This window comes from Garra rufa, chromosome 10 (assembly GCF_049309525.1).
Source record: "Garra rufa chromosome 10, GarRuf1.0, whole genome shotgun sequence".
In the NCBI taxonomy this organism is placed as follows: Eukaryota; Metazoa; Chordata; class Actinopteri; order Cypriniformes; family Cyprinidae; genus Garra; species Garra rufa.
Genome location: NC_133370.1, coordinates 28,073,218 through 28,091,910, shown reverse-complemented (window position 1 = coordinate 28,091,910; position 18,693 = coordinate 28,073,218). Strand labels below are relative to the sequence as shown.

Below are 18,693 nucleotides of genomic sequence, written 5' to 3'. Positions count from 1 at the left end.
GAGGAAGGATGGAGACGTGAAAGTATGCGTCTTTCAGATCTATCGTGACAAACCAGTCCTCGGACCTGATTTGAGACACGACTTGTCTGACAGTCAACATTTTGAACTTCAGTTTTCTGACTGAGAGGTTTAGCTGTCTGAGATCTAGAATGGGCCGCAGCCCCCCATCCTTCTTGGGAACAATGAAGTACCGGCTGTAGAACCCGGATTCTCTGTGTTGAGGAGGGACCACCTCGATGGCCTCCTTCCTCAGGAGAGTATTTACTTCCTGTTCTAGTACCAGAGCCTGCTCGGGGCTTACCAGAGTAGGAAATACCCCGCTGAAAGGTGGCGGCTTGGCGCCGAATTGAATGCAATAGCCTTTCTCTACAGTGCGCAGGACCCACGTAGAAATATTTGGCAGTAGCTTCCACGCTGCCAGAAATTCTACTAAGGGAACCAGCTTCTCGAGACTGGTTTCTGGATTTATTTGAGGAGCTAACTTGGTGACCTGTAACAGTGAACTGGCAGGATGCACCTGAAGTAAGCGCTCTAGAGACCCCCGTGGGGGTGGCGAACTCTCTGATTCCGCTACGTTTCCGGGCGGAGAGACCAGAGAATGATGTTCGCGGGAGACTGCCGCGCCCTGTAACACCGGCAGGGTTAGCTGCCGAATCTCCTGAGGGCCCCGAAGAGAGGTGGTCACCGTACTCCTCAGAGGCGGTGAGGCACCTAGCCCTTCGAGAGGGGCTGCCCTCATTGGCCCTGGGCCACGACCATCAGGGCCGTTTAGCCGAGGCCCTCTTAGACTGGAGGACGACCCTCAGGTCCGGCCTCGTCTTAGAGGACCCCGGCTTGGAGTGTTGCTGAGCCCGCCCTCTAGGTCTTGCCGGAGGGGTACGGGTAGCAACACTCCTTTTCTGTGCTTCCCGGTGCGAGGAGCTAGCATGCGGCTGGGGCTGCTCCCATCCAGCAGCCCCAGAGGAGTAAACGCGGCGAGGAAGATAACGCTGGAACGCCGCCACCTGCTTACGGGCCTCCTGGTGCCTGTTGACAACCATGTCAACAGAGTCACCAAAGAGGCCGATGGGATGCAGGGGGGCGTCCAGGAGCATGACCCTGTCCTTCTCTTTCATGTCGGACAGGGTCAACCAGAGATGCCTCTCCGCAGCCACCAGGGCTGCCATAGACCGCCCGATGGTACGGGCAGTCTCCTTGGTGGCGCGGAGCGCCAGGTCTGCGGTCCTGCGCATCTCTGTAACGCTAACTTCCTCGCCGTCGCTGAGCTCCTTCAGCAGGTCAGCCTGGTATGCCTGGAGAACAGACATAGTGTGGAGACAACCACCAGCCTGACCTGCTGCCGCATATGCCTTGCCCATCAAGCCGGATGTGATCTTTAATGGCCTGGTGGGCAAGGACGGAGCCTTCAAAGACGATGCCAGGCCGGGAGACAGATAGCTCGCTAGTGTCTGCTCGACCTGTGGAATCGTCTTATAACCATATTCCTCCATCCCCCCCACATTACCGTAGTAATCAGTGGTGGGGGAGAAAAGACATGAGGAATATGGTTTTTCCCACGATCTCGAGATCTCTTTATGGAGATCGGGGAAAAAAGGAAGGCTCTGTTTAGGAGGTGCTGACTTCGCCCGCAGAAAGCGCTCATCGAGCCTGCTTCCCTGCGGTTCATGTTCTTGAGCGGGTGGCCAGCTGATATTGAGTTTGGCCACCGCGTTAGTCAGCACCTCGACTAGCTCCTCGTACTGGGGTGAACGGGGGGGCGGGTGTGGGGTGTCAACGCTCTCAATGTCAACCTCCTCGGAGGAAGACAGATGAAGCGTTGACTCCTCCTCTTGGAGGGAAGGAACCGCAGTGCGGGCTTCCTCATCCAAGAGGAGGTCAAACGATCCGCTGGGTGAGGAGAGAGATAGGGGATCACCCGTCTCAACTCCCTCCAGCAGATCTAACTGCGAACCCCACGAGTGCAGCTGCCGCTCCGCCTCAGCGGAAGCGGGGCCAGACCCGCAGGGAACGCTTGTGAAAGCCCCCTCCTCAAAGAGGGCTTTCCGGGAACGGAGCAACCGCAGCGGCATTCGCTCGCACTGCGGGCAGCCAACCCCCTCAAGGGCTGACCTAGCGTGCTCCGCTCCCAAGCAGACCACACATAGATCGTCTGTATCCCCACCAACAATGAAACGTTGGCAGGGAGGGACACACTTTCTATGGGGCTGCTCAACCGCCTTTCTCTCTCTCTTAAAAGAACGTTTTCCCCCTTTTGGCATACTGCTCAAAATAAAGTTGTGCAAACTGGCACGAAAAAACAGCAGTATGTGGACAGCAGTGGCGGCTACTGGTCTGTCAAATAGGGGAAGCTCATTTTCGGCCTACATCATAAAATTGTCTATTTATTTAAAAGTAAATTCTGCCCTACGTTCCTTTTCAAGAAAATGGTCTGTGACCCTGTCGTACCAACTAGGCGTCTTTTCCAGTGACTTTTCGTGTGCAGTTTCACCCACGACGCTAGCCTAGCCTACTATATGAATGAATGAACGATCTAAAAAAAATATTAAACTCTGTAAAAGTGAAACAAGTAATGTGGTGTATAATTGTGTGAAATGTATGATGAAAATCAAGCAATTTCGCCAAGCAAATATAAAGAAATAGGTTGCAGCAGTTTTTATTTCGACTGAATTTGAGTAATCCACGATGGGACTGAGCGCGAATAGCTTCAGCGATTCCTTATAGTACAAAATCGCTGTCAGTCAAAAGGAGATGCAATCTTTCGACAGACCCTCCAATCATCACGCAGAAGCTCGGACTCCAGGCCAGCCCACTCCTCATTCACCCCCAGAGACGCTGAGCGTCCGTGGGCGGGACATAATCGCAGCGTTTATCCAATGACCGTCTAGTTTCAAAGCACTGAAAAAAAACGTTCAAAGCAGCCCCATTGAAGTCAATGGACGCTGGGCTTCAATGGGGAAATACACTGTGACGCTGTGATGTTTTCTAACGCATTTTTAGTCGATAAAATGTTAATACAATAGTACGTAATTTGACCATTAATTTTGTGACATTATAGGGGAAGCTGAGCTTCCCTTGCAGTCTTAAAGAAATCGCCACTGGTGGACAGACAGACAATCGACATAGAGCGCTCTCGCTGAATGACAAAAGCTGACGCCGGCTTCAAACACACGTGCTTTTATACTTCCTGGTCGCTGACGTCACCGCGCCTGTGACGTCACTCCCGTTTCTAATTGGACGTTGGACTATGACCCGTTTCTAATTGGAAGTGCGGCCTGCCAATGGCGTTCCCCATAGCGTTTCAGGACGCAGTGTTGAGTTCCCGGAAGGGAATCAAGTTTATTCAAAACTTTCAAAAATTAATTGAAAATCTGAAAACACTTCATCGAAAGCCTGCATATATAATGCATTATAAAGTTTTTGATACACTACAGCTCAAATGTTTGGGATCAGTAAGATTTGTTAATGATTTAAAAAGAAGTCTTTTGTGCACAAGGCTGGCACTCACACTTTGATACAGTAAAACAGTAGTATTGTGAAATATTATTATTCCAGTTTAAAATAACTGTTTTCTATTTTAATATGTTAAATGCAATTTATTCCTTTAATGCAAAGCTGACTTTTCAGCATCATTACTCCAGTCTTCAGTGTTACATGATCCTTGAGAAATCATTCTAAGATGCTGATTTGCTTCTCAAAAAACATTTCTAATTATTATAAATTTTCAGTGCTTAATATTTTTGTGGAAAGTGAGTTTTTTTAAGATTCTTTGATGAATATCAAAATTCAAAAGTTTTTTTTGTATCAATACAACACAATTTTCAATGTTATAAAAATGTGTGTGAATGTGTAAATAAATATTCATAACATATATATAAAAATCAAATGTTAAATGTCAAGGCTGCATTTATTGTTTAAAATACAGAAAAAAGTATTATTGTGAAATATTAAATAATGGTTTTCTATTATAATGAATTTTATAATTTATCCCTGTGATACAAAGCTGAATTGTCAGCATCATTACTTCAGTCTTAAATGTCACAAGATCCTTCAGAAATCATTCTGATATGCTGAATTATTACCAATGTTGGAAACTGTTCTACTATTTTTTTTTTTTTTTTTTTTGGAACCTGTGAACTTTCTTCAGAATTCTTTAAGGAATAAAAGGTTAAAAAGAACAGCATTGATTCAAAATAGCAACATTTTATAACAATATACACTACTGTTTAAAATTTTGGGGTCAGTAAATCTTTCTCTCTTTTTTTAGAAATTAATATCTTTATTCAGAAACGATGTGTTGGAACAGGAAGTTGGAAAAAGTGTAAAGATCTCTATTTTGAATAAATGCTATTCTTTTTCTTAAGAAGAAATCTTAAGAAGCACAACAATTTCCAAAATTGATTATAATCAGCGTATTAGAATCATTTCTGAATTAGAATGATTGAAGACTGGGGTAATGATGCAAAAAAATCAGCTGTGCATCACAGGAATAAATTATATTCTAAAGTTTATTAAAATAGAAAACAGTTGTTTTAAATTGTAACGATATTTCACAATATTACAGATTTTCTTCTGAATTTTTGATCAAATAAACAGAGCCTTGAGAGCACAAGAGACTTCTTTAAAAAGCAATACAAATCTTACTGATCCCAGACTTTTAAACAGCAGTGTATAGCTTTAATCAATTACACATTTTAAAACAATAAGACACATTTCCATGGCAAAACTATGTAACTGGGTTGATACATTTGTTTATTTTTATTCAATTTAATCAGGTTAATAGAAATGTGATTTAATGTGTGCAATGACGTGCTTCGGACAAACCTTTTCTTTATTGTCTCCCTTGTTTGTCTGACCAAAGATTACTTCATGTCTCCCATGTTCTTCTTCATCATCATAATCACCATCACCACTTCTGTCCCCAGAGGACTGCAACTGCAACACACCACCAGCATCACGAGCAACTCCACCACAAGAGGGAGTGCCAGCTCTATAACCATACCCATTCCCAAACATTTCTCTTTGTTTCTACCATGACAAATTTGCCTCGATAAAATGGCCAAGAACTGTGTAATTATATTCCAAGGCAAATAACATGAAAGAGACAGAGAGAGTAATGAAAACGCACTCACGGTGGGGTCGTCCTCCTCACACTGCTCTTCCGCTGCCCTAGGGTCCTGTTTTATTACTAGCTGCTGGATAGACCCCTGACAGAATGAGAAAGAAATAGTAAGAGAAAAAGGTTTAGTTCACTTAAAATGAAATCAAATTATTTATACAAGATTGCTGTGCATATTTGCAGAATGCCAAGTGGTTTATCACACTGCAATCGTGTTCATTCACAAGAACTGCCTGGAGCTGTAAAATACTGTCAGGAGGAGATCTGTTTTGATATTTTCATTCTAACAGCAGTAGACAGCATTCAACGGCACAGATTCATACAGCGTTCAGTGATGTGCCAGAAGCGCTTAAGGAAAGGTAATAAATTTTGTACAATTATCAGCAAGCTTTCAGATCAAGCACCCCCTTGCTTTACTCATTAGGATTTAATGGCTTCTTTAAGCCACACTTTAATTCAGCTGGGATTTATGAGGGCCATCAGCTACTTTCATTATTAAGGGAAACAAGAAACATCCTAGTCCAAACAACCATAAAACAATGACAAGCAAAACTCAATAAGAGCCATTACAGATAACACATATGAACACAATAACCTTAATCAGATTTACCTCTAAAAGAACAAAACCTCAACAACAACCCTTTACAAGACAACACAACAGTAATTGCAGCTTTCTTGAAGTCTGACGCTGCAACCTAAGGGGTTTTATTAGGTATAAAAGTGTTATTATTCCTCTCTGTAGATGTACAGTATGTAAGAGTTTCATTGTTAGCTGCTTCTCTTTCTATAAAGGAGGCCCATCTAGCATTATTAAAAGCTTCCTACCTGGCCATTCTTCACAAAACTAATATCTACCACAGTTTTATCACAGGTGCAAAATACAAAATGTTTCAATACAACCATTTCAGTCAAATGGAATTTATGCAATATTTCAAACTTTTAACTGACGAGGGGAAAAAAAAGTTTAAAATCAGCCCAATTCCGTGGAAAAAATTATGCGATTACTTCGCATTTTGATAGCGACTCTGTGATGTGCGAAAATTAGAAATTTTGGGGCGATTTTTAAACCCAGAAGAAGACATGTCCAGGGAAAAGAGGGCATATGGTCCCCCTTTCATATGCGGGAGGACAAAGTCAGAATCAAAACTGTTGGAAAAATGTTTTAGTTTGGTGGGTGCTGTAGAATGTAAATGTGAATAAATTAACATAAAAAATATCATTAACATTAAAAAACATTGGTATACACCAATAATTGGCTGAAGTTGTTTTGTCATAATTATGACTGTCATAATTAAGTTCTTACAATTTTTGACATTTCTTATCCCTTTTTCATAATTTGAATTTATGCAATGTCTTTTTATGTCACGTTTTATTTAAAGGATTAGTCACTCACCCCCAAGTAATCCAAGTCTTTCTTTTTTCAGCCGGAAAGAAATGAGGTTTTGAGGAAACCATTCCAGGATTTCTGTCTATATAGCAGACTTCAATGGGGATCAACAGTTTGAAGGTTTAAATTGCAGTTTCAACATCAATGTTTTACTTTTTTTTGAAAATGGCGTTTGATAAATGGCACGTTCGATTTGTAAACACTGGATCAGTACTTCTGTCATCATCATGTGCAGAGCTGGGTAGATTACTTACAAATTGTAATCTGTTATTGATTCTAAATTACATTACAAAAACTTTACTTAGTAACATCATCCATTTTAGGACATTCTAGGTAATATATTACTTTTGGATTACTTTTGATCTAACTCGTTTTTCACATTTTTTGAAATAGGATAATAATGATACAAAAAATACAATCATAAAAATGTAAAATCATGAAAATTGTTTAATAAAATATTTTAAAATCAATCAAAATAAAACAAAATATTTTAATTGTTTACCTGCATAACATGTGACCATATGAATGTCAGAGAAACATGAACATGCAAATGTGCTACTTAAATATTAAAATATATAGGGGAAGTAAATATATTAGGTGAACGAGGACCAGATGACAAAACACGTTTCTGTAAAAATAAAAACCATTCAAGTAAAAATGAATGTGTTCATCAGTAGATGATGCAACTTGAATTTTTGTAAATCCACTGGTCAAATGCTGTTTAGCCACCTGACTAATCTCTGTGTGAATTTCCACAAAACTTGAAGACTTTCTAAGTGTATTAGGGTATAAGTAGTAGGGTATTTTAGAAAGGAACATTTAAAAGATGAAAAAGAGGAATTAGGCAGAATTGATCAATTATGAATGATTTATTGCTAGTGTGTAAATAGTATGTAATCATGTAATCCACAAAAAGTAACTGTAGTCTGATTATGAATATTTTAAAATGTAATTTAATCTAATTACAAGTGCTTAATTTTTCAGTAATTCAGATTACATGTAATCACTTTCTACCTAGCTCTGGTCATGCGTCACCATTTCAACAAGACTGTGTGTCGAGCTAGTGTTTAAAAAAAGGACATGAATTGTTTTGGTTTTTTAATGACCGATCATTTCGCTAGATAGGACCCTTATCCCTCTGCTGGGATTGTGTAGAGCCCTTTGAAGCTGCGCTGAAACTGCAATTTGGACCTTCAACCCACTGGGCACCACTGAAGTCCACTATATGGAGAAAAATCCTGGAACGTTTTCCACAAAAACTTAATTTCTTTTTGACCGAAGAAAGAAAAACAAGAACATCTTGGATGACATGGGGGTGAGTAAGTTATAAGGAAGTTTTAATTCTGTAAGATAACTAATCATCTTAGTGTTATATTGTAGCAAATGTAATCAAAGCATAAAAATTAGAGGGAAAAAATGCAAATGCATAATTCAATATCATCTGAAACTAAAACACAGAAATGTCAATGTTCCATGTCATGTTATAAAACCAACTAAAAGAGATAGCTTTATCCTCTTTTGAAAAGTTTGTACTTGTACACTCTCAGTTTTCATCAGGTAGCTGTGTATAACCTTGAGCAACTTTTCAATCATAGATCAGTGATAAATAATAAATCTGTCAAGGTGGATGTGAAAGTCAATGTCAATGTGAGTTAGTCAACATAAAATCACATCACCTCATCAATAACTGTACTAGACTTGAAAGCGAAGGACAAGGTAAATATGAATAAACATATGACAATATGTCAAAATATTTTCTGCTCTTTTTTATGTTCATTTATGTTGTCTGAGGTGTTTAAACTAAGAAAATGATAAAGCTCATTCAGAAAAGATTTTGGAGATTTGAAAAAAATGTAAAACTGCAACCTACCACAAATTTCCCCAGGCCAGTACTCCCTCCATTTGCCACGAAGATACCCGAGCCAGGCTTAAAGCTGAGGGGCTGCTGGCTTCTCTTCAGGGGGGCGCTGTGGTACTCCTCACAGTCCATATAGAGCCGAACCTCCTCATGCTCGACTGTAAGTGTGAAGCGGTTCCACTGCAGTGTCATATCTGGCACTTTAAATGAAGCCACCTCCATGCTGTCTGCCAGCCCTGGCTCGCTGTAATAGAATACAATCTTCTGGGTCTTATCCTCCACGGGCGTCAGGGCCAAGCCCAGGTGGACGATCTTCTGGGAGGGATCTGTGATGGCAAACAGGACCCCTCCTCTAGAGTTGGATGGCTTGATGGTGACAATTATGGCAAAGTCAATGAAGAAAGGCTCAGGTACAAAGGACTGGGTCAGTCGACCTACATTAGCATTAGGCCCAAAATTGTAAGCAGGGAAACCCTCATAGCCAGTGATGAAGGACACAGATGGAGGAAGAGGAACACCAACTAGCTCAGTGAGGACTAGGTGACCCTTGGACCCTCGTTCTGAAAGAAAACACCCAGAAAGAGGAAGAAACATTACAATGAAGAATAATATACAGTCCTAAAATCATCTCTGACAATTGTCAAAAAATATGAACTCAAATCTCCTTATATTAAATGAATAAAATTTAAGGCGAGACAAAAATGTCCTTTGCACTCAGATTCTTTCATGTATATAAATAATAAATGTTCCATTGTTCCATTTCATGTTTATTAAAGAAACAGTTCTCAAAAACTGTTTGTGAAACACAAAGGGAGAAATTCTGACTGTGCTGGTTTGTCTTTTCCACCATAAAATAATCATAAAAGCAGTTTATGTGAATCATGCTCTATATTCCAAGACTTATGAAAATAAAAAACGATTTATGTAAGAAGCAAGACAGAAATTAGTGATGCATTCGTAATACAGTATGTTCAATAACAAACTACTTAAATGTCAAACTTACATAATATACGTAGATTCAGATGACTTATAATTTCGGAATATGAGTTAAATGGACAGCTTTCATGTATTTTTTATAGTATTGTTGAACTGAATTTTCACTGAACTGTTTTAAAGAGAATTTATACTGAAAAATCAAAAGGTTTCATTGAACTCAAAATTTTTATTGAGTGCCTTAAGTGCCTCTTCGCTCAGATTTATGACAGCACTTTTCACTTCACTCAACAATTTGTCTTTTGTATTCTTTATTTTGCAGTTCCGTCTTTTGTTTGACAGTAATATTAGGACGACAGTACACGATTCTCATAAGTTCAAGTCAAAGTCAATGTCAAAGTCTCCTTGAACAGACAACATTAAGAAATAATTGCTGACATCAGTTATACTGATGAGTTAATGATAATAATGAGGTAAAATACAAGACAAACAGCTCTACATGGCTGCAGGGCTTCTAGCAAATTATCTCTGTCTGACAACAAAGTTTCATAACTCAGCTGAGCGTTCATTAAGGCAGAGGCAGAGAGAGAATTCTCTCTATACAAAATTATAGGTCAGAGCAGGTTGTGCTGAAAATATACAGTAGTGAAAAAGGGCAAATTACCTTTCTTAAAGGGATAGTTCACAAAAACATGACAATTCTGTCATTAATTACTGACCCTCATATCATTCTAAACCTGTAAGACCTTTGTTCATCTTTGGAAAACACATTAAAATATTTTTGATTAAAATGACACAGGCTTCTCCGAAAATATAATAAGACGATGTATAGGCATCATTGTGGAAAAAAAAATTCTCAGCTTTTATTTACATTTGAACAAAAAGTGGCATGTCAAAAATTATTCACACCCTTTGCAAACTGTCACAGTCTATGGGAAAATCCAAAGTTCTATACCATTCCAAATAGTCCAAGCTGTTCTAAAGCATCCCAATTACCCTGATACATTGGGAACAGCTGTTTTAATCAACTCAAAAGGTGAAAAACAGAAGCTCTCTACTGTTGGTTTGTGGACAGTCATGGCTAAGACAAAGGAGCTCACTGAGGACCTGCAGCTGCGCATTGTGGCTGCTCACAAGTCAAGGGCTATAAGACCATATCTAAATGTTTTGAAGTTACAGTGGCTACAGTGCAAAGTATTATATAGTAAGACGTTTCGCACTGTGAAAAATCTCAGAGGACGTGGTCGGAAGCCAAAAGTGACACATGTGCTGGGGGTGTTTTTCAGCCGGTGGACCAGGGAACCTAGTCACAGTAAACGGCACCATGAAAAAAGAGAAACATCAAAATTCTCAACAACAACATCAGGCAGTCTGCAGAGAAACTTGACATCGGGCACCAGTGGACATTTCAGCACGACAACGACCCAAAACACACAGCAAAATTGGTGAAGAAATGGTTAGCAGACAAAAACATTAACATTTTGCAGTGGTCCAGCCAGAGTCCTGACTTAAATCCTATTGAGAATCTGTGGAGGGAGCTAAAGATCAGGGTAATGGCAAGGACACACTCCAACCTGAAAGAGTTGGAGCTCATTGCTAAAGATGAATGGGCAAAAATAGAAGTGGAGACATGCAAAAAGCTGGTCAGCAATTAAATGAAGTGTTTGATTGCTCTAATAGGCTAATAAAGGCTTTTCAATTGATTATTGAGAAGGGTATGAATAATTTTGGACATGCCACTTTTTGTTCAAATGTAAATAAAAGCTGATAAATATTTTTTTCCACCATGATGCCTCTTGTACATCGTCTTATTATCTTTTAGGAGAAGCCTGTGTCATTTCCAGTCAAAAAAAAAAAAAAAAACTTGCTGGTTGAATAAAAGTAACATTAAGTCAGAATTTGCCAGGGGTATGAATAATTTCGGGCTTGACTGTACATTTCTGCAAAACTTAAAAAAAAATACACATATATATACACAAATCACTGCCATTTCCAGTTGAAATAAACACAGTAAAACTCTGACAACATTTATTCCTTTTCACACAAAGTTGTCACGATGTAGGCAGGAACACACGAACAACGACGTAGTAAAAGACGAATATTTAATAAATCCAACGGAATACAAGCAGACACAGGAACAGCAGGGTAAGACATCCATATAACATTAAAGACCGACAAGAATACAGGGGAACACACACCTTATATACACACAGACTAATTACACAGACAGGTGCAGTCAATGACGGAGAAACCAAAACACTCAGAACAGCGGGGAAAATGGGAAAAACCAAACAAGAAAGTCCGGGGGTGTGACATTACCTCCCCCTCCCGGAAGGCACGTCCTCGTGCCGACAAACAGACAAAGGAAACAGAACAAAGTCTTTGGAGGGGGCTTAGGTGGAGGACGGACTCCCGGGAGGAGGGCACAAGATGGAGTCCAGGGTGGTGACGGAGGGAGGAGCCAAGGATGTGACAGGAATGGGCTGGAGCAGGAGGAGCCAGGTGGGACCCAGAACGCAGCCAAGATGTATTCCCACGGTGGAGCCGATGGAGGGAGGAGCCATGGTGGAGGAAGGGCTGACGACTCCAAGGGGCCGACCGACGGAAGCGGAGCAGGTGGTGGGAGAGCCTGAGGCGGAGACGGAAAGCCGATGATCTTGGGTGACACCGCGGATCCGGAGGGCCAAGGCGGAACCCAAGGCTCTGGCGACCAAGGCGGAGATGGAGATCCGGAGCGACAGAGGACCGAGGCTGTGCCCGCGGGAGGGAGGAGGTCCACAGAGCCGGTGGGACGGCGCGACGAGGCACAGCCGGAGGAGTAGAGTCCAGAGGCGAAGGTGGGGCGACGACTGACCAGGGCGGAGCCGGAGGGACGATGGTGCCCGGTGGAGCTGGTGGATTGACGGGCGACGGCGGAGACGAGGGAGCAGAGAGCCGGGGTGGAGCCGCAGGGTCGGAGGGCCGAGGCGGAGTCCAGGACTCTGAAGCTGGAGGCGATGGTGAGGGATCCTCCAGCCATGACACCGATGGAGACTGGCAGACCCGCGGCGAACCCACCGCACAGATGGTGGGCTGAGGGTGAGCAAGGGGACTGACAGAAGACAGCGGGGATTCATGAAGGCTGGGCGGAACCAGCGGAGATTCAGGACTAGGCAGATGAGGGAGGGTGGGTGGGAAATCCAGGCAGATAGGTATTTCCATGACACAGTCCATAACATCCCCATAATCTTGTTTCAGCTCACCCTCAGTGATAGTGCAGTGGGCGGGGCTCTCTACCGCACTCTCTTGCTCCACGAAGCACTCCACCGTCACAGATGTAATAGTCGGCTCACGCACCTGATCAGCAGTTTTGGCCCCGTCGGCACTCCATACTGCTGTCGCTCCGGGCTCGGGCTTCCCGTCTCTGATGGGCTCACAATCCGCGGGTCGGGGTGGCTGGCTGGGCTCTGGGTCTGGAGTGGCACTGGCGAGATTCTCCTGGGAACGGGTGGGAAACGAGGGTTTGTTTCTCGCCAGTGTCCACTCCATAAACGCGGCGAAGTCCGCTCGAGGGCCGTTCTCGGACGACGACGCTCTGCATGACGCATTGAGACTTGCGTCATAGAATGCACAGAGCGCGTCGTCCGAGTAGCTGGTGGTTTGAGCTACGAGCTGGAACATTAACGTGTATCCCTCGAGTGGTAATTCCCCCTGCTTCAGCCGTAGCAGGATGAACTCTGGACGTAAAAAGGAATCCATGGGGAAACACAACGGAAACAAAAAGGACTGGAAAAAACAAACGGGAAACAAAACGGAGGTGAACACGCAAAATAACAGTTTCGGTCTGTCTTTCTGTCACGATGTAGGCAGGAACACACGAACAACGACGTAGTAAAAGACGAATATTTAATAAATCCAACGGAATACAAGCAGACACAGGAACAGCAGGGTAAGACATCCATATAACATTAAAGACCGACAAGAATACAGGGGAAACACACACCTTATATACACACAGACTAATTACACAGACAGGTGCAGACAATGACGGAGAAACCAAAACACTCAGAACAGCGGGGAAAATGGGAAAAACCAAACAAGAAAGTCCGGGGGTGTGACAAAAGTGTGATTTACATACAGAGCTTTGAATAATAAATATATCTCACAAATACTTTCATAAACAAAGTGTAGAGAGAGTGTAAATAGGAAAGTCATTGTGCAGTGAAGAGAGCTTAGTTGATTCTAATGAAACTTTGTGAGCGATGAACTAAGATGAGTGACAGCTTTGAATGGTTTTTAATGGAGTTTGTAAATGGGATATTGATTTAATACAACAGTTAAACAAACAAGAAGTTAATATTAAGCGACTTACATTGTCTGACTATAACACTGTTGCCTGATTTTGCTCCATTTCGTCATCAAAAATGGTCTGAAACAAGTGTTTAAATGAATCTAGTGAATCTAATGATTCAATTTCCCATTTATGAAGTCATTCAAACGAATCAAATGAATGCTATGATTCAGTAATATAATCAGTGACTTGCTGCCACCTACTGACAGATTTAGTTTCATTTTAAAGTATCTTTTCAGTTATTTAAATCATTTAATATTTCTGTATTTAAAATGTTATATTTAAAACATTAATCTAAACATGAATTTATGAATTTGATTGCACTCATGCCACCTCTGAGGCTCATTAAACATGAAAATACACCTACAAGCCACTTTTGTGTTCTTCTGTGCCACCTACATTTTGTTAATACTGATTTCATTTGATTGGTAATTTATTCTACTAAATTTTAAAAAGCTTTAAAAAGTTGACATAAAAGATGACATACTTTTAATAAAGTTGCCAAAAATGCCATTACAAAGGTGAAAAAAAAAATTCCCATGTAAATCACTTTAAGGAGTCAAATATCACCTCGTAATGGGAAGGCAAATTTTTTCATCCGGTTTTTTGATTATTGACTATAATGTACTCCAGATATTTTGACTGTGCTCCTACATTTTTTAAGCTCCTAAAAAGAAAAGTAAGATAAGAGCCCTGTTGATGCTTCTAAAACATCCTCTTTCGCTTCATCTTTTATTCTGATCAACACTCATCACATTCAAAAGCTTTGAAGAGACAAATGCTTCAGTGACTGAAAGAACTGATGGGATGAATGAGATATTAATTAAGGAGCAAGTTTGGACCCCAGGGCTAATTTCACAATCTTCCTCTGTGCCGGTAAACAGCAGGTGGACCTGCAACCAATGCTCCATCAGCGACCCCAATTTCCCCAAAACCTCCAGCTCCTAATCCTATTATTATAATATCATGTGATAGGGATTTAGCGTTATTCTCAAAGAGAAGTGGGCTCACTGAATACCACCAGGCTGCTCTCTTTCACACAATGGCGTAGCACAATTATAAACTTTTTAGAGTTCAACTGTGCTTTATTATTTGCGAGCCTCATGGGTGAACCATAATCTCAGTAATGATCCAAGCATACAACTAAGCCAAATGACATCTGGATAAATGAAAACTAACAAGACAGCAATGATACACATGAACACATCTTGCGCACGCAAATCTCTCCAGATGGTTCATTACAAAAATATATGATAACACCTAAATTCAATAATCCACTTTCACAACAGTCTATTGATACTCTAATGAGAGTTAGTTGATAGGTAGCTGCAAAGTTACTTATAGTTAGTGATTTATTCCTGTGATGGCAAAGCTGAATTTTCAGCAGATTTATGACTACTTTCTTTTATTCCTTTGACTGGCACTTACCACTTTTCCACATTCTGAGAGGTTTCTTAGTTCTGGCTCTGCTGGATCCCTCTGTGGGCTGAGGAGGGGAGGCTGGGAAGACAGGGGCTGTTATTTCCTCTGGTGCTGTATTTGTGGGTGCAGGTGTAGTGACCGCAGGAGCAGGTGAGGTCGTCTCTGGGACCCATAGAAACCTGAGCCACTGGATCTGAGACGAAACACTGACCAGGCTGAGGAGCACCAGACAGGTCAGCGGCAGCACTGGGGCCACCATGCTGCTTGGCTGAGCAAGTTAGATAAGCGTACGTCGTCCACTTTTGCCAGATCACGCTATGTCGCTCCTCCTGCACGTCTCCTCTCTGTACCCCCTAGGAACCCCTTCTGTACCCCACGCACCACGCAGACTTTGGTATTCAACAGGGCGGCCAAATGTCCGATCCTCTACTCCATCATAATGGGATTGTCGAGCACACACAGAGGGAGAATGCACAGCCTTTGACCCTCACCTCGGCCCCCTCCTTAAATCCCCTCCACCAATTACCACCTCTGACAAAGATTCAGCCCAATGCGGTTTGTTTTCAAAAAATGAAAGATTTTAGAACAGGGTGCAACTATGAAGAGTTTTAAAGGTTGCTAAATGTTTTTCTTCAGCTTATAAGGACATACAGTGCAAGTAAAGACACAATGACTGCAGGGAGCAGCACATTTCCATTAAAAGGCATAAGGATGCTGGACGCATTTTTAAGGCAAATGAGATTTATTTCTGGTAAAAGTTCAGGCAGATAAGAAAAGTAATATAATAGAGCAGCAATGCAAAGTGAAAAAGTGATGGCAAAAAAAAAAAAAAACTTTATTTAGCAAGATTGTGTTAAAAGAGAAGTTCACTTCCAGAACAGATCCTTGTCAACCTTCAGTCTTCAGTTTTTTAAGGAAAACATTTCAGGATTTCTCTCTATATAGTAGGCTTCTATAGTGCCCCCGCGTTTGAACTTTGAAATGGAGTTTAAATGCAGCTTCAAAGGGCTTTTATCGATCCCAGCTGAGGAAGAAGGGTCCTATCTAGCGAAACAATCAGTAATTTTCTTTAAAAAATGGACAATTTATATACTTTTAACCTTAAATGCTCATCCTGTCTAGCTCTGCGTGAACTCTGTGTATTCCGGTTCATGACAGATAGAGTATTTTGAAAAACTAATTTCTCCCCCCCTCCCCCCCCCCACAACTTCAGAATCGTCTTACATCGCAATTTCTTGTAACAAATTCTTCTTTGCACGTTCACTTGTGAACACTGGGTCGGCACTTCTGCAGCGACATACCCTAACTGTCTTGAACTGTAATACACAGAGTTTACGCAGAGAAAGACAAGCATTTGAGGTGGAAAAGTATAGTTTTTTTTTTTTTTGTTAAAATTGTAAATTGTAAAAACTGCATTTAAACTGCATTTTTGAAGTTCAAACTCAGGGGCACCATAGAGGTCCACTATATGGAGAGAAATCCTGAAATGTTTTCCACAAAGAAAGAAAGAAAGAAAGAAAGAAAGAAAGAAAGAAAGAAAGAAAGAAAGAAAGAAAGAAAGAAAGAAAGAAAGAAAGAAGTTCAAACTCAGGGGCACCATAGAGGTCCACAAAGAAAGAAAGAAAGAAAGAAAGAAAGAAAGAAAGAAAGAAAGAAAGACATGAACATCTTAGACGACAAGGGGTGAGTAAATTATTTGTAAATTTTTGTTCTGGAAGTGAACTTCTCCTTTAAACCGACCAAAAGTGACGGTAAAGTTGTTGTGGGTAAACTCTATTTCAAATAAATGCTTTTGAACATTCTATTCATCCAAAAAATCAGAAAAAAAAATCAGTTTCCTCACAAATATTAAGCAGCTCAAGTGTTTTCAACATTGATAATAATAATAAATGTTTAATAAGCGCCAAATCAGCATTGGAATGATTTTAGATTTTTGTGACGCTGAACACAATGAAACTGCAAAAATGTGGGGTCAGTAAGATTTTGTAATGTTTTTGAAAAATGCCCAGCCAGCTTTGATCAGAAATACTGTAAAAACATTAATATTGTGAAACCTTATTTCAATTTAAATGCTTTATGTTACAATATACTTTCAAATGTAATTCTTTCCTATGATGACAAAGCTGAATTTTCAGCCAGTCTGTCACATGATCCTTCAGAAATCATTTTGATATGCTGATTTGGTGTTAAAGAAATATTTCTTACTACTATCAGTTTTAAAAAAAAGTTGTGATGCTCAGTATTTTTCAGCATTATTTGATGAATATAATGTTTATCCAACCTGATCTCATGACAAAAACTTACCTGTGAGAACTTTTTCATGCGAAATACGTACCGCCATGTAAGTTCCTTGCCGGTTGAGCTACCAAGTAAGCGTGTTATGCCCAGAAAGCGAAACATGTGGAGCTGTAATCAAAAATGTGTACGAAAATGATTACAAGTGCTTCTGTTTTACCACCTCTAGTGTTAATTTCTTTTGGAAACAGCAGTGATATTATTGGTATGTATTTCGCGTCTTGCGAAAAAGTACCCACAGGTACGTTATTGTCATGAGATCAAGTAGAGTTTAACTGAGCAGAATTGATTTAAAATAGAAATCTTTTGTAACCAATGTTGGGGAAAGTAACTTTTGAAGTAATGCATATTACGTTACTCCCTAAAAGTAACTAACTAACTTACTTTTTATGGAAAGAAATGCATTACTTTTTTGTTACTTTTTCTCATCTGGCATTTGGGTTGCTTGTTTGTTAATAAAACAGGTTAATAAAATTGGATTATATACATAAAAGATTTTTGTTAATATTTAAATATTGCAGGTTTGCAAAATATTTTGAGTTTGCTTTTTACTGGATGCCTATTTTCCAAAAGTTGGTATGATTTTTTAGGGTCTTCATGAAATATCTGCAACATACTCTGGTTAAAATTCCTCAATGGTCATGTAAAACAACCTTTTTACCTTGTCAAAAACAGCTCTGTTCACAGTGACCCATTTCGTTGCATGTCTTTTTATATTAAAATAAGCTACAGCTCACCCTGCCCCCTCTACCTTTTTTTGTGCACTCAGTGGTGCGTTATTGAAAGATAGGGGTTCGGAATTTGACTATTTGGATTGGTGTGAAACGCAGCAGGCAGTCGGTAAGGACTGAATGAGATGACTCTTAATTGAAGACGCACCAAGCAATGTCTAGTTTCCTTTAGTTTACTGAAGAACTTGAGTATACATGTGTGGTTCTGTAAGAATTGAACAAAGAAAATAAACTTATTGATATATACATATACAAATATAAACATCCACTTTAAATGGTTAAACTGTAATTAAAAGAACATAATAATAACAACATGAATAAAGCATTCTGAACATTTCTGGGTGTTATTTCTTCAAATGTCCGCAAGAGGGCGCTAAGAGCGCATTAATATCGCTCAACTGTGCGGCCATAAGCACGTGAAAATGACTGATCGTTGCGTGATAATAATAATCTCCGAATAGCATGTACATACGGCGATAACACCATGTACAATAGATATAAACATCTTGTATTAAAGCAGAGCATAAAACTGGATATATACTAAATAAAAAGATTAATCCAGTCAGGATGTTGCTAATCAACTGGTCTTATGAATTCGTAAACATACGACAATTTCTCAAA

The 18,693-nt window shown here is 40.5% G+C and overlaps 1 protein-coding gene across 3 annotated transcripts in view; it reads right to left on the bottom strand.

Annotated features, from left to right (window-relative positions):
• col15a1b (collagen, type XV, alpha 1b) overlaps positions 1–18,693 on the bottom strand; it is a 91,996-nt gene that overhangs the window by 48,054 nt on the left and 25,249 nt on the right. For 2 of the 3 annotated variants that reach the window (XM_073848774.1, XM_073848775.1), the window contains exons 1-4: positions 15,053–15,461; positions 8,374–8,921; positions 5,130–5,204; positions 4,822–4,932 (exon numbers count right to left, since the gene is read on the bottom strand). In XM_073848774.1, coding sequence (XP_073704875.1) covers positions 4,822–4,932; positions 5,130–5,204; positions 8,374–8,921; positions 15,053–15,305 — 987 coding nt within the window. In that variant the 5' untranslated portion in view covers positions 15,306–15,461. Of the gene's footprint in view, positions 1–4,821; positions 4,933–5,129; positions 5,205–8,373; positions 8,922–15,052; positions 15,462–18,693 lie in introns of those variants that run through there. The other variant, XM_073848776.1, reaches the window with a different exon arrangement.